The sequence below is a fragment of the Stegastes partitus genome, unplaced genomic scaffold (genome assembly GCF_000690725.1).
Source record: "Stegastes partitus isolate 25-593 unplaced genomic scaffold, Stegastes_partitus-1.0.2 Scaffold1505, whole genome shotgun sequence".
Taxonomy (NCBI): Eukaryota; Metazoa; Chordata; class Actinopteri; family Pomacentridae; genus Stegastes; species Stegastes partitus.
Window position 1 is genome coordinate 117416 of NW_007579236.1, and position 15499 is coordinate 132914.

Consider the following 15499-nt stretch of genomic DNA (forward strand, 5'->3'; position numbering starts at 1 on the left):
CATTAATCAGGGGTGGATAGTGTAGACGCAACTTACTTTCACATCCTCTGTCACTTTTACTCTTAGCATGAGGAAAAATGTATGCTGGGTCTATTTTTTTTCCCAACTATTTTACACCCAAATATCACAAAAGCAAAAAGATGATTTGTCCAGTTTTATTTGGAGAACACTTTTACTTGGATTGATACTACCACCTTGGACAGTATAAATACAGAAATATATACAGCATTTTAAAAAACATTCATGGAAAAATATATCTCATATCTGGTGTTGTAGGGAGCAGGATATTGTGTACTGGAGGGTTAAAGCCTGCATCTATCTGCAACCTGCAGCTAGTGCAGAGCGTCCTATTCACAGTCTGCAAGAACTAGATTCATCCTCTGAATGCAGTCTAACCACTCTACTGTAATTACAGTGCCATGATAAACAAGAACAATAGCAGCGTAAGTAATAGAAGTAATATAATTAATATTTGCTCTATAATCTCAAGGCTTTTCTGTATTCACACTGCTGAACAAGCATTGTTTTAATGAGTTTCACATAACGCAGCTTGTGTATCACGGGGGTGTACGTTACAGGGTGTGTTTACGAGTCGTCTCTCATCCTTTATGATTGTGTCGTTCCAGTTTTTAAAAACTTTTTCAATTTTCCGCTGAGTTTCGTCTTCATGATGTTGTTGTGATCACCGGCCCAGCCAGCATATAGAAGGGTAGCGCTCGCTCAGCGTCTTGCGCAACTGAGAGCTTTGTGTCTTATCCCTGGTTTCCACCACACACTCCACCTGTCAACACACACACACACACACAGTTAGCTCTAATTAGGACAGTGAGAGGGCTGCTTGTTAATTATGCAACACCTTTCACCTTTTGACACCACCGGTGAATAAACAGTACAGTTTGTCAGAGTAGACTGCAGAGCCAGGAGATAATGAGACATTTCTGCTGGGCTGCAGTGCAACACAACAGTTTCATGAGGTTTTACGAACAGTAGAGATTACAGCAGAGCTATTACCAAGATAAGACAGTTTGTCCAAGAGGATTCATCAGACAGTTTTCTTACAAATTTAATTTGGACAAATTTCTGAAGTTAAAAAATACCTTTTAAAGGCTGACTGCGTAAATATGACAGGATGATGGTGAAAGGCCATAAAGGCAGCAAACTGACTCAGCAATGCCAGTTACACATCAGTAGTGTGTAAAGCTAATGGTCATATCAGAGCACATAAAGCTGTAGCAGCAAAACTCCTGAAAGAACAGAAGTCAGCATCGGTGCTTTTTATTTATAACAAATCCAATTTCTTTATTTGTAACTCTGTGTAAATGGTATAACTGGTATAATTTGTAAATTGCTATATAAATAGTAGCAGATGTACATAGTAATGGCTATAAACTATTTTTATATGGTTCATATTTGCATATATGGATATTGATCATCCATTAATAAATACTGACGTTATCATTAGCAACAGGCCATCACGTTTCTATTTGGAAAAAGTAATGAGTCATCACTAGGCAACTTCAACCATCAAATATACAGTAAAAGTAAAAGTAAGCTGTTGATAAATCAGCAGCCAAGTGACCTTTTACAAACTGACAACCCCAATTAGTTCTTATTTTATTTATAACAGATAATAACTGAACTTTATGAAGGGTGCCTCGTAAGAAAGTGGTACCAAGGTTTCTTGAGGTGTAAGAAAAAGCTCTTCCCACGACGCAAAGAAGCTGCGTAAATATCTCTTTATTTTTCTTTATTTGTATTTTTGGCCCTTTAATTCCCGCCAACTCCCTGACAACTCCAAGCCAAGACTTCAACGGCAATGAAGGAAAAGTCGATGAGCGGATTGGAGAGGAGGAAGAAACAGATTGAGGTGAAGAGGAGAGCTTAGTCGCCTACCTTTGCCTTGAAGAGGTCTGATTTGTCGCCGTGTCTCCGATGGCAGACATCCAGCAACCTGGAAGGAAAAAGACAAGCGAGGGGGAAGAATTAAAGGCTTCTCCGGGCGATGTTAAAACAGATTTAGCATGAAGCAGCAGAGCAAAGATCTCTCTAAGCGGATGGGTGCCGACTCTACCTGACGTCCTCTCTGGACAGGACGTCCAGCAGCTTGGCCATGTCTCCGGGCCACTCTCCCAGCTGCACCGAGAACTTACTGACCCGGTCGTCCAGCACCAGGGCTCGGTCCACGCACTGCCTCACCAGCTCCAGCTCCATGTTCGCGCTGCTCACCACTACAGCCACCCTACAGCACAGACAGAGGGAGGCTTGTTTTATCTGCAGCCAAAAGGATTAGCACTGCTGACATTGTTGTATTGCCAGAATGTCAGCTTTTCAGGCATTAAGAGAAACATTTCAGCCCTCAGAGTTATATTTAAAACGATACAAAGGGCTTTCACACTGTTTTAAAACTAGGTCTCAGACACACAGGACTGCTGTTGCTGAACTCTGACTTCTCTGAAGGAGGATAAACAAGGAAAAGGTCTCTATAGAGTTCAAGAAGCACAATATTAATACATCAGACCCACTTTTTGCCTCTCAATTCTGGTAGCTGTCCAGCCAAAATGGCAGCCAGTCCCATGGCGCCTTCTGTGTCCACAGTGGAACGTTCAAACTCCTGAAACCGTAGCATCGCCACCAGAGAGTCCTCCTCACTGTGCAAAGAAAAGAAATTCTATGATACCTAAATGCTAGAATACTGCAGAGAAGACTTTTAACAATATTGCTCACGATACCCTCAAGACATGATTATTTTACAGAAAGATGTAAAACTAGCTCATAACTACGTGTTTGTCTCACACAGTCGATATCTGATTTCCGAGAAAAGTCTTTCAAAGGGAGCTTTGAAGTGTAAATGTGCCGTGGAGATGCTGTACCTGACAGAAATGACTTTATCTACCAGTTTCTTTGCCAGGTGGAAAGTGTTGACACCAAGCGAGCGCTCCATAAGATCTGAGAACAGACAGAAGATCGTCACATAATCATTCACTGCAGGAAGTAATTTGAAAGGCTTCTGACAGGAGAAATGTGCATAATAAAGAATTTTATTCTACATTTACAATCCTGCACGAAAGGTTTGGAAGATAAAGAAAAGTTATGAGTTTACCTCCATAAAGTTTCTTATTGGGGTTGCTGTGCATGTCTTTGATTGGGCCGTCTGTTTTCAGAGATTGTAGCAGCAGAGGAAAACCTTCTGGTTCAACTCCCTGGTGAAGAAAGTCCATTCAGTTATTATTTCTAAGTGTTTTCAATTATGAATCATCACAAAAATATCAACGTTAAGAGTTTATGGCCATGTTAGCAGCCGTATGAAGCTGCACTAAGGCTTATTCACACCGGGCATTAACATGTATCTTGAATTTTTGGCAGACAAAGCAGTGCAAGCCAGTTAAAACAATGCATCTGGTCTTTGCGAACAGAAATGATTTACATGTTTAGTTACATATAGAGGAGGGATGTGAGATCCAATCACAAGAGACATGTATGGAGATGTCACACTGTGTCAGGAAGTGACTTAAACCTGCATTCTTTCCAGCTGCCAGCAGAGGGCAACTGCACCGGTTGAAAACAGAAATCCAATTATATAGAAAACTATTGGAAAATGACTCTACTTCTACCTGATCTGTTACCTTAGGAAACAGTTTGTAATCAGTTTATGGTCTCAGTCGTTAGTTTCAAGGCTTTTGGAATCAAACATGGTGCTATGTTTTAAAAAATTGTGACTCCACTTGAAGGAAAAAAGGCAATAAAGCTGAAAATGTTCCAGGGAGGGGCTACATTGTGATTGACTGATCGCTACCATATCACTGTGCGTAGAGTCCTCGAGTTCTCAGTCAGATCCACCCCTGACTTGTTATGTCCCGTTTCAGAGAAGCAAGATAGCAAGCTTCAACGTTGTAGTCCACTGTTGCAGTCACAACGCCCATCACAACAGTCCTTTTAGCTAATGCTAACATCAGCATGTTTAAATGACTGTGCTAGTGTGCTGAGGTTTTGTCAGAAGTCAAATTTGGCATGTATACTATCTTAATTTGGCATGTCTCCATGCTAACAGCTGCTACTCAGCACTATAAACAAAGTACAGTTGATGCTGATAGGACTATCGTGTTCACGGTTAACATCTGTCCTTTTATTAATTGTCACTAAACAACAGAAATGTTAATTTTGTGGTCGCCTTAAAAGAAAAGTCTGTAAAAAAAAACAAAAAAATCATGGCAATCCATGCAGGTCTAATAAAAAGCAGCGAACCAAACAAGTGAGCCATTGTTTTCTTGATTCATGCCTTATTTGCAAAAATCCTTATCGCCATATTCTCCCTCATTTACGCTGACCTTTTATGATAGAAGTGTAATGTAATGTACAGAGAACTGGAACATGTAATTCTACATGCTCCACACACAGTGCGTTTCAAAATTGCAGACGAAGCACATTTTCCACTGCAGTGACATGTGATGCTAAATGCTCAGTATTAACACGAATAAAAGTGAAACCTTGGCTGGATCACTGTCATAAAAACTGGATCATCTGTGGGCAGATTGGGAGCTCTAATCAGTCTGTGTGTATGTGTGTGTGCTGCATTTTGTAACAACCATTACTGGGTCAAAGTGGCAGTAAATTGGCTTGATTGTACACAAGGATATTTCTTTCTGATTGAAAATAGAAGGAGAGGGCTTTTCTGTGCTTCCAGTGTAAACAGAGAAAAAGCCCTCAGAGTTTTAGCTGTGAGAAGACAGTGGAGCAATGCAAATATATTTATCTTGTTAAAGAAATCCAATGAGAATGAAAGGCACACTTTCTCATCTTTTCACTTAAAAGTACAGAAAAAGCTAGAAACAGCACCAACAGTACCACTGACCACTGGCGTAAGATTAGAGGCTGCTAAGAGATACATACAGTTATATATCTGGCTTCTATTATTTACTAAAGTCAAACCTCACAGCATCTACTTACTATGACAAGAATCTGAGAGTTGAGGTGTTTGATGGCAGCAGCTGTTCCAGCCAGTAGACCGTACTGTCCTGCTGCAGGAATAACCACTGCGTCCAGTTTGGGTACTTGTTCATAGATCTCCATGCCCACAGTGCCCAGTCCTGACAGGTACGCTGGACTCTCGTCTCTGGCCACCAGCAAACAGAGAAACAGGACTTATCACAGAGGGGACAGTGTTTTGTACTGTATACAAATATGTAGCTGCTAGTGTGGCAAAATACTGTTTATACTACAGACAACTCTGTTTATACTACAAACAACTCTACAAATCATGACCCTAACAAGACACTGACTCTTCCAGGTAGAGGTATCCATTCTCTTTGGCCAGATGGCGGGCGTGGTTCTGGGAGTCGTGGCCGGTGCTGCCGTAGGAGATGACCATGGCGCCGTAGTCTCTGTAGATCCTGAGACGGGGCGAGGAGCAGCATGACGGCATGATGACAAACACCGGGACCTTCAGCTCCACTGCGTGGTGAGCCACGGCCATGGAGAAGTTACAGTCAGTGGACACGATCACGCCTCTCCTCTGCTGCTCCTGGAGGGACACACACAGCAAACGTCAATAAAGAAGTGAAAGTCAATAGAAAAAACAATCTGCAGAGAGTGAAGGAGATTTAAAGGCTAACAATAGTACATAATACCTTTCTAGTGTCTAAAATATGATGCACTGAGCCAGGACAAACCTTGGTCTTTATCATTATCATTGTTTTTTTGGCCCCAATAACACACAATTACAACTAATATCAACAATTAATTTATGTGTTATAATAACTTTTGTCTCGTGCTACTGTCAGTGGTTGTTTCTGAAAATTCTGCCACATTCGCCATAATCCCTGGTCCTCATCAGACCAGCTCAAACAAAGATTCTTTGAGTGACTCTAAAACCAAACATGACTGGTAGACCTGTCCAGTTCAAGAACAGGTACATAGGCTTTGTACTGAAGTAAAAATGCATGAAGTAAGTTCAGCATTTAAATTTAAATATCAGCAAGTATTAGCATCAAAGTTTACTTAAAGTACCAAAAGGAAAAGTACTTCTTATACAGAATATATTTAGGATATATAATGATACAGTTCAGTCTAATGTGTGATAATGAAATATAATTACTGATGTATTGATGCGTTCATCAGTTTTTTTGTTGTTATTTTAGCTTGTAGTAGCTTGTCAATAAAGTTTTATGTTCATCTGTAATAGTCCATTATCATTTATTTCCTAATTATATTTTGAGTTATTAAACTAAATTTGTAAAGTCATTTGTAAAGTCATTAGATAAATGTAGTAAAGTACAATATTTGCCTCTGAATTGTAGCATGAAGTGGAAGCATGAAGTAGCAGAAAATGAAAACACTGAAACATTGTACAAATACCTCAAAATTATACTTTGGTACAGCGTTTTAGTAAATTGGCCACTTTACTGCTGTTGCACGACAGAAATCAGTCTCACTTGCTCGTAGCCGTACAGCCGACACGTGCAAATATATGCATTTGTAAGCTTCTAGCTATTTTAATCACTGCGGGTCAGCGGTGGTCAGTGAACACGTGTGTGTCTGCACGAACACACAACGTAAATAACACTAACAGTGACCTGACCCACAGGAAAGGATCATCCCCCCCCTCGCTTTCAGCTTACCTGAGTGAGGGAGGAGAGCAGGTACAGGACTCCTCTCTCCTTCACAGAGCCTGTGTAGTGCAGGTGCTCCTTCTTCAGGTAGATCTCCATCCCGTACTGTTTGGACAGTCTGGAGTACTGCAAACACAAAGAGGCAGCGCTGTCAGAGCTGAGCAGAGAATGTTAATGCCAGGGGCACACTCAAGTGTATCATCCATTCATTCACTTTATCTAGCCTGTTCATTTAGGAAACATAGTTTTTATCACCATGAGCATCTTCTGCTGAAATCAAAAATGTCTTCATGCTTCTCCTTATAAACAGAAAATGATGTAATCTGAGGAAACTTGGATAAAAACATTAAAAAATGGCAGATATTGAACACTCAGAGTATATTTACATCTTGTAATGGCTCACAGCGCTTCTGTTTGTTCCTTATAACTACCTTCTTAAGTTGGGTTATTGAGACACTGGAACATTTTTGGGATTTCAGGAGCTACAGGACTCACACCATGTCTCTTATCGTTAAAAATGTATTTGAAAAGAATGAGTTTTTTTTTAACATTTTCTCCTGTCGTTCAGTAACAAGCCTTCCTTTTGACTTGTTAAGGCATAGGTTCAAAAAGTCTGTCTGAAAAATCAGGTGTCAGACGTCCATTTGCACTCTGAAACAGCTTTCACTTGGTTTAATTATTCCTTAGGGACAAAATCCATAGTCCTTGCACAAAGTCAAAGCAGCTGACATCTTTTAAAGTTTTCCTTTTCGGCAGCAGTGGAGATAAAGTAACCGAAGAAGTCTGTTATTTTTCAATGAAATCACCAGAATGCTGATTCTTATAAAAACTACATCTTATATATACACCCGCCAGCCACTTCAATAAATGCACCTGAACTCTAAGAATAGCATTAAAACGTTCCTTTGTAATAAAATGTACGGTTACTGCTGCTCAGGTGACCCTGAACCATCCCTTCGTTATGCTGCTACAAGCCAAGACTGTTCCGGGACTTCCCATGATGCACTGAGCCACTCTCCTCCACTGTCCTCTCTTTCATACTTTTATATTCCACCTTTGCATGTCATTAACTTTGTGTCTTCTCTCTCCTCTAGTTTGTGTTTTGTCCTCTGGGCAGATATCTCCACACACTTCTGATCTGCAGCTACCGACCTGAAGAACCCGCCTCGTGCTTATTTTCTCTTGTGAGCTGTTTATCTGTTTTACTTTTCCTAACCGGTTGAGGCAGATGACCGCCATCCCTGAGCCTGGATCTGCCAAATGGGAAAGAACTCATTGGATTTGTTGGGTTACTTGCTATATTATAATACTGCAAAGTCTTGACCAGCTATGTTAGACGCCCTGAAATGACTTATATTGTGAATTAATGCTATTTAAATAAAACTGAACAGAACTAACTTAATCTAATGCAACCCAATGCAACAACTCAATCATTAATTCTACTTTTACAAAGCTTCTATATTCTTTGGCCCTGTTGACGTTGATTATTCTACTTTATGTTCACTGACAGAGGGCACAGTTCACCCATCTTGTTGACCTCCATCATGTGAGCTCATGCCATGCCAGCGTACCGTACAGGGTGTCTTCTGAATCCCTGTCTGGATCCTGAAGGCTGCTGCGCTGATGTCCTCAAAGCGGAGGTACTGAATAGGAGGTCTGGGGACAATCCTGAACTCACTGAGTCTCCTGGTTTTGGGAGGGTTCATGAGCATGATCTCAGGACCCCCCACCACTTTGGTTTCATAGACCTTCACATCCCCGTTGAGAAGTTCCTCCTCACCAAAGTCCTTCAGACGCTCAGGTTCAATGAGGGTTGGTCTGCGCACCGCGGTGCCGTTACAGACCGAGCCGCATTTGTAGGAGCCACTGGGCTGACTGGGGCCCAAATGCAACTCCTCTCTGGGAAAGAAAACAACAAATCGACATTAGATTGTGACTGTGAATCAGATCTGCTGCATTTGACAAAGCTGACTTTTGCAGAAACACTGACTGCACAGATTAGACTAGACAGGGAGCAACTTAGTGCTTCTAGTCAGCATCCTCACACTGAAAATATTTGCCAGAAATATGAACATTTGCTGGATATAACTTAAAGGAAATGACGGATGACATGAAGCCATCCAAATCCAAAATGCAGACGCTTCAAGCTTGCCTGATATCAGTCCGCTGCAGTAAACAATATGAGCTCTTATCATTTAATGTTGCTGTCACTATACACATGGAAGGATTCAGCTGGGATCAGGTCTGAAGGCATGCTATTGAACATGCTATTGAAAAAAACTAATTTACAATTCAAGGGTATGCTTTGAAAAGATTTGGTAAAAATGTGTGAGCTTTAGTACACAAAAAATCTTTCATAGACTTGATTCAGTACAAAAGAATACATTTTTAAAAGAAAAGCTGTTCTGCTATTCTGTTTATCTCCTGGATCTCTCGAAACAAATTAAAAATGTTTCAGACGCCCAAACTTAGAGATATTAAACTTTCAGTAATTTATGTCTGGAGCATAAAATTGCTATGGATGTGCAGCAGCTGGATAAATGGGCTGCATTAAAATAACACGCTGCTTGATGAAGAAAAAACAGTGAAAGAGACAATTTGCTTCTCCAGAAATTCACCAAAACCTGCAGCTCTGTTTCTTGTCACATAATGACCACCACCAAGTAAATAGGCTTTCACTGTGGATTCTGACCTCACTGGTCACACTTACATTGACCAGTGAGCAGCTCACACATGGACTACACTGTGAGGACCTTGTTATTGTTAGACTGTCTGTAGTTATGGAGGTGTATTTTTAGTGGGGTGCAACAAAAGCCAGGCTGCACTGCTGGAGAAGGAGCAGAAAAGAATCCATCTCCAGAGGATGCATGAACAGACAAAGAAATGACAAACGCACAACATCCACTTCACGATTTGCTCACGCAGACAAGAATGAAGACTACAAACAGACTGCTATAGAACGGAAACACTATCATCCAGTGCAGAAGGCTAAAAGCAGCAACAGAAAGAAACAGAAAATGGGCAGCTGGCACATATTGGGGTCTTTGTATACGTCTGAATGTACAGTTGCATGTGTTCAGCTTTATATTCCTACGAAGTATAAATGTATAAAATAGAATACAATAATGCAATAACATTTGCAGGGAGGAGACCTGAAGCACGACAGAGAGAAGGACTTAACTGTGTCAGTTTATTTTAACGATTTTTCCCACTCGATATGAATCAGAATTATGGGTTATCTTTGCATGGCCCCTGGCAGACGTTATCAGTAAACACTTTCTGCCCACGTACATACAAATCATGTTTTTGATTCAACACATTTTAATGACGCACTAAAACTATAAAGTAGATATCACTGCTAGAGTGAGTCTGGATTTGAGTTTGGATGTAAAAGTCTTTCTAATGTGACAATTTTACTTTTTTTTTTCCATCTGGAGTCGAACTGACCTAAACCCTTCAGTGAAGGGACGCGACCATGCCCCCCTACAACACCGTCCCCTCATTCTTCAAGATGAATTAATTCACCTTTCACGTCAACCCAGCTTCCCCTCTCTAAGACAGATTGCGTCTGTAAGTCAGCTTATGATTCATTGGTCGTTCAGATCTTCTTTTTAGGAGACACACAAGCGATTAAAGTGGCATTTTAGGGCTAAACGCAGGACGGTTTGATTTATAACAGCTCAGTGAATGGGCATTTGGTATAATCAAACATTCCAATTCATTTAAATAGTTCAATTCCTTTTCAAATGCACTCTCATTTGTCAGATGTCACTACATAAAACTGTGGACGTTTCTCTCACCACGTAGTTAATAAGGAGGCCCTTTACACGGTATAGACATAATAATAGGATTACACACCTTGGAGATTTACTCACTCACTTAGCTACTAAAGCAGATCACAAATGGTTAACGTTAGAATAACATTGTGCTGTATTAAAATCTGCAGTAGGAGGAAGGGTTTGCTGCATCGTAATGGTCCGGATAGAGCAGAAGAAGAGTAAAACAAGAAAGAATCTGCTGCTAAAGGTGCTTTAGCGAGTGTACATTGTGCTAGAATAACAATAAAAGGCCACCAGGTGGAGCAGCTTCCCCAAACAACAGTGTGACTCTCTCAGACGTGGCAGCACTCTGCAGAGAACATCCCGCTCTATTTATATCACAATGATCTATCATAAACAATACGGTGACCTTTCACCTCGTCTCCTGGGTCCATTACTGCTCTCTGCCCCACTTGTCCGACCGTCACTTTCAGTCCCATTATTCAAGCGCACAGTGTGCTCTTAGCACGACTGTGAATAAGGAAAGTCCAAGGCTGCACCTGTGATAAGGGCGCTTCGCTTCAAAGGCAGAGTTCAAAAACGGCATCAAAGGGGCGAAAAGAGCAACATGGCAGCCTCAAAAAGCTTCATCAAAAGAGAAGATGAAGAGCCGAAATGGTAAAAAAATAGCTTCATTTCTTTCAAAATGGTACAAAAAAAAAAAACAAAAGTGAGGACAAAGCAAAAAGTGAAGGAGACATTTCAGCCCACCAGGCTTTCATCACTGCACTATCTCAGCGTCTTAATGTCCTTTTAAAGACTAAATGCCCTAACTGGCTGCTGCACCGCTTCCTTTTCCGACTGGAACAACGTTCATTTGGGAAAAGAAAATGTCTCCCAGCACCGCATGACCCTGATTGCTGATGCTGCATCGTTGTAAGTGCTGTTCCGAGTCTTGCTGTCGTTACGGCCCGGGTTCAGCAACTTTCTTTGCACTTTTTCAGGTTCTTGTTCATTTTATTTAACCCTGGCAGTCAACGTAAGCTCAGGCAAACACGGGAGTGACCTTAATCAAGTGCTTAGGGCAAATACCCTGAGCAGCGAGTACCCGGTTTGATTCCTGAATGACCATTTACTGCAAATCATTCCACTGTTTCTCTCCCTACATTTCATATCTCTCTCCAATGTTTCTTTCAGCTTAAGGCATAAAATGGCTAAAGAAAAATGTTTTTAAAGCTCAGACAAACAGAAAAAAGCTGCAACTTAAAAAAACATGTTTGACCCTGAATGTGATGTAATGTCTTGACTACACACAGCAATGCCACAGTTCTGCATTTAAATGGAGACTATTTACCCATTTAACTCAATGCCAAGTTATAATTTCTCTCTGTCTTTCTCCAAGTCTTTCAAATATCCTGAAAAGAGGGAGACAATAAGGTAGAGAGGAGCAGGTCTACCAGGATTACTAGGGTTGGAAGTGCCTTTCCTCTGCAAGAAGCTGCAGAACAGGAAGGAGAAGATGGGGGGTGGATAAGGAGTAGACTATTTCTGTAAGGGACCTGGATGGAGCAGGAGACTGACAGAACCTTGATTTGGGGGGTTTCAGCAGTCAAACATGGATTTGAAGGACAAATCATTGTTTTTGTTGAGCGCCCATGTGAGGAGGAAGAGGAGGAGGCAGTGGAAAGGACCGGAGAGCTGAGGATGTGGTTGTTACAGTTGTTAGGCTGCAAACACAGAGGTTATGGAGGAGGAATGGAAGTAGCTGAAGACTGTGTGGAACTAAGAGCTACCTCCAATGTTAGGGTAGATCTGTCACTACAAGGCTGATCTAGGTAGGGAAGAGGTTCGGAGCGTCCAGGGGGGCTACATGCTGTAATATCCCACCTCTGCCAAAAGGGGTCATTCTCCTCGCTGTCTTTAAGTGCAGGCTTGGGTGAGTACAAACGCTCAAGTCGCTCGCTCAAGTAGCTTGAGTAGAATAACTGGGCGGCAAAGTTCATCCTGGCCGAAGGACTTCCCTCCTACAGTCCAACAAGTGTCTGTCTGTGAATCCCTCTCCTGGTCCGGCTGCTGCGTCGTGTCCGAGGGATAACAGGACACTAAAATGCTGCTGCTCCCTCGGCGTTACGTCCCTGTGCCAGCTCCTTTTCTCTTTTCCTGCCCAGGGGCTATTTAAGAAGGGATTACAAGTGGACACATGCACCGAGGATGTGGAGCGTCTCTCCAGTGGCCTGGCCACTCCCAGAGCTCTATTCCGAGGCCCAGACCGGGATTACTTCCCCGTTCTGTGACGTAGTGCTAATCAGACGGTCTAAGGAGATAGATGCAGACTTAAGATTTATCTAGGGAGCAGTGATCTGGGGGCTCAACCACACAGAAGAGACGACTATGGATGGCGGATCAGAAATGAAGGATTGTGCGGCAGGAGGGTGTGCTAAAGGGGAAAAGGGGAGCGTTTGTGTCTAGGACATCTCTTGGGCTAGTTCCTGTGCCAACAAACTCTGTGACAAACAAGATAACAACACTTATATCTTGATTTCCCATTTCTAGAATCAAGATGCATTACTTTTTTAGCTGCTTCTGTGAAATAAATAGAGAGCAACAACAGAGGATTCCTGTTCAACTGTCAGATGTCAGTGCTAACATCTAGGATGTTGCTAAAGGAGAGAATGACTTCCCTGGATAAACTCAAGCAACACAAATGAACAGTACATGTAGTGATCTGAAGAGGCGAGCCAGCCAGACAACACAGACTTAAGGGAAAGTGGAGAAGAGGTAAATTGGCTGTTGCCAGCACCCAGCAGGCAGTCCAGAGCTCTATCAGGTGTCCAGTGTGGCCTTCAAATCTGAAACGAAGAGTGACAGTGATGCCAGCGTTCACTTGTCAGGCTTCTTCAAGGTGTAGCCCCAACCCACATCACTACGGGAGCGTATATAATCACAGATAATCCCTTTAGTGGATTGGAGATTTTTAACTGCTTGTATGAAGGAGTCTTAGCTGTGTAAATGGACTAACTTTAATCAGTTTGTACAGAACTTTGATCTTTTCTGGTTACATCATATCTTCTCGAGTCCGGATTGTTGGCACCCAAGCAGATTTAGGGATTGACATGCTTGCTGCAAATGCAAGCAGTGGTCTCTAATCATTACACCATCCAGTACCTCTGGTTAGTTTGCTTTCCCTTTACTACAGGTAACTGACACTTGTGGTAACAGACACTTAGTAAACCTACAAACTCTTAAATAAGCGAAGCCTGTTGCCTCTCCTCTTGCATCTCTGGATGGTTTTGCTCCATGCGCATCCAGCTCAGTCAAGTTTAGCATGTTAAATGCTAGATCACTGTGAAATAAATGATTTGTTTCTCATTACTAAAACGTGGTTAATGCCAGTGATTATGGTGATTATGGAAATCCACCAGCGACAGCTATCTGGTTGTATTTTTGGTTTGGCTGTGATTCATAGAGATAATTTTGAACACTCTCAGTATTCTTGTGGGAACTTTAATTACTCACTTTTGTGTGAAAAGACAAAGCATCTTTGTGTTTTAATTTGCAGACCCCATGAATCTAAGTGTGGTTTTATTCAGGGATTCTCTGACTTATTAGATCTTAAGGCTTCGGTTTGCCAGAGTTCTTACTTTATGTTATTTTAACATTCATGTTTGCTGTTCTTCCGGTTCACCTTCTGACTGAGGATTTTATTAAAATTATAAACTCTTTGAATTTGGTTCGGTTTGTTGAGGGTTCAAGTCACACCCCACTACTTTCAATCTTCAAAGTGTTGAAATCTGGGAAGATAATTTGTGTGTTTCTGACCACAAAGTAATTATCTGTAAGGGTGCCCTTCCAGCTCCCTCAGTATCTACCTCTGTTTCCTCTCACTTTCTCAAACTCTGCTGATAGCTTTTGAAAAGTCTTTTCAAATGAGTTTTTATTCGGTCATGCACAACAATCCAATATGTGCACTGAAGAATTACTTAATCATTTAAATTATGTGTGCAAAGACATCCTGGTCTCAAATGCAATTGCAAAAGAAAAGTTGAATCAATTCAAAGCTCCCCTGGCTAAACTGTCACACCGGGTAGAAAATGTAGGCAGGCTAAAAGGAAATGGAAAATGGATAATTATTTGTGTCATTTATATATTTGAAGGAACCGGTGTTCATGTATCAAGGACACTCGGTCCTTCTATTTTTCAAGCATCTTTTAAACAAATTGCCAAAGCCCCAAAGTCCTTTTTAAAACAATCAATTCTTTAATCAACCCACCCACATATTGAAGCTTCTGCCATTAACTGTGAAGAGTTTTTATCCTGTTTCATCAGCAAAATGAATGATTTCAGACACCAGATCTGCCAACTCTCCACTTTGCAATCCCCCTACTTTGCTGAACAATCTAGAGGCTGTGTCTCTCTGCAACATAAAGGACACAGTCACTAAACTGAAACCATCTTCTTGCCCATCAGACATTTCCCCTGCTATCCTAACCATTTTAAATACCTGTCTCTATACCGGCTGTTTTTTCTTTTGCATTAAGCATGCAGTAGTCAACCCCACCACTGAGCCTCTTGATTCAAAAATCATTAGATTTATTTGCAAATTACTGTGCTTAGCAAAAATTACAGAGGAAGTGGTTCTCTCAAATATAGTGTATTTTATGAAAACGGTTACTACGCTTGATCTTAGCTCAGCTTTTGATACCATCAATTATGCAGTTCTCATCAATCGCCTTAAGAAGTGGGTTGACTTTAAAGATACCACTTTAGATTGATTTAGATTTAGAAACAGAACATACTCAGTAGCTGGCGTTGCCTCCTCTTCAGTGGCCCCTCTGGCCTGTGGTGTTCCCCAAGGCTCCATCATTGGCCCCTTGTTCTTCTCTATTCACATGCTTACATTTAGACATATGTTCCGCAAATGAAATATTCATTTTCATTGTTGTGATACCCAAATCTACATCTCATTACGAAAAAAACACAAAAACACAAAAAACAGATAATGTCTTGTCTCCTCAGAAATCAAGTGCTGCATGTCCCAAATCTTCTTTAAGCTAAATTGAAATAATTCTGTTTGGCCCTTCAGAGTCCTAATCCTCTTTTCAGAATAGTCTAGGCTCCTTGTCTGTAAATCTCAAA

General features: G+C 41.3%; 1 protein-coding gene across 1 annotated transcript; it reads right to left on the reverse strand.

Moving 5' to 3' along the window:
- Positions 1 to 682: 682 nt before the first annotated feature.
- Positions 683 to 12366, reverse strand: LOC103370964 (threo-3-hydroxyaspartate ammonia-lyase). Its single transcript, XM_008300165.1, has 11 exons — positions 12251 to 12366; positions 8177 to 8504; positions 6615 to 6731; positions 5277 to 5518; positions 4945 to 5110; positions 3101 to 3200; positions 2871 to 2946; positions 2523 to 2648; positions 2072 to 2239; positions 1894 to 1951; positions 683 to 781 (listed from the first exon to the last, which is right to left on the reverse strand). The coding sequence occupies exons 1-11, from the start codon at positions 12364 to 12366 to the stop codon at positions 683 to 685; spliced, it is 1596 nt and encodes a 531-aa protein (XP_008298387.1).
- Positions 12367 to 15499: the final 3133 nt, after the last annotated feature.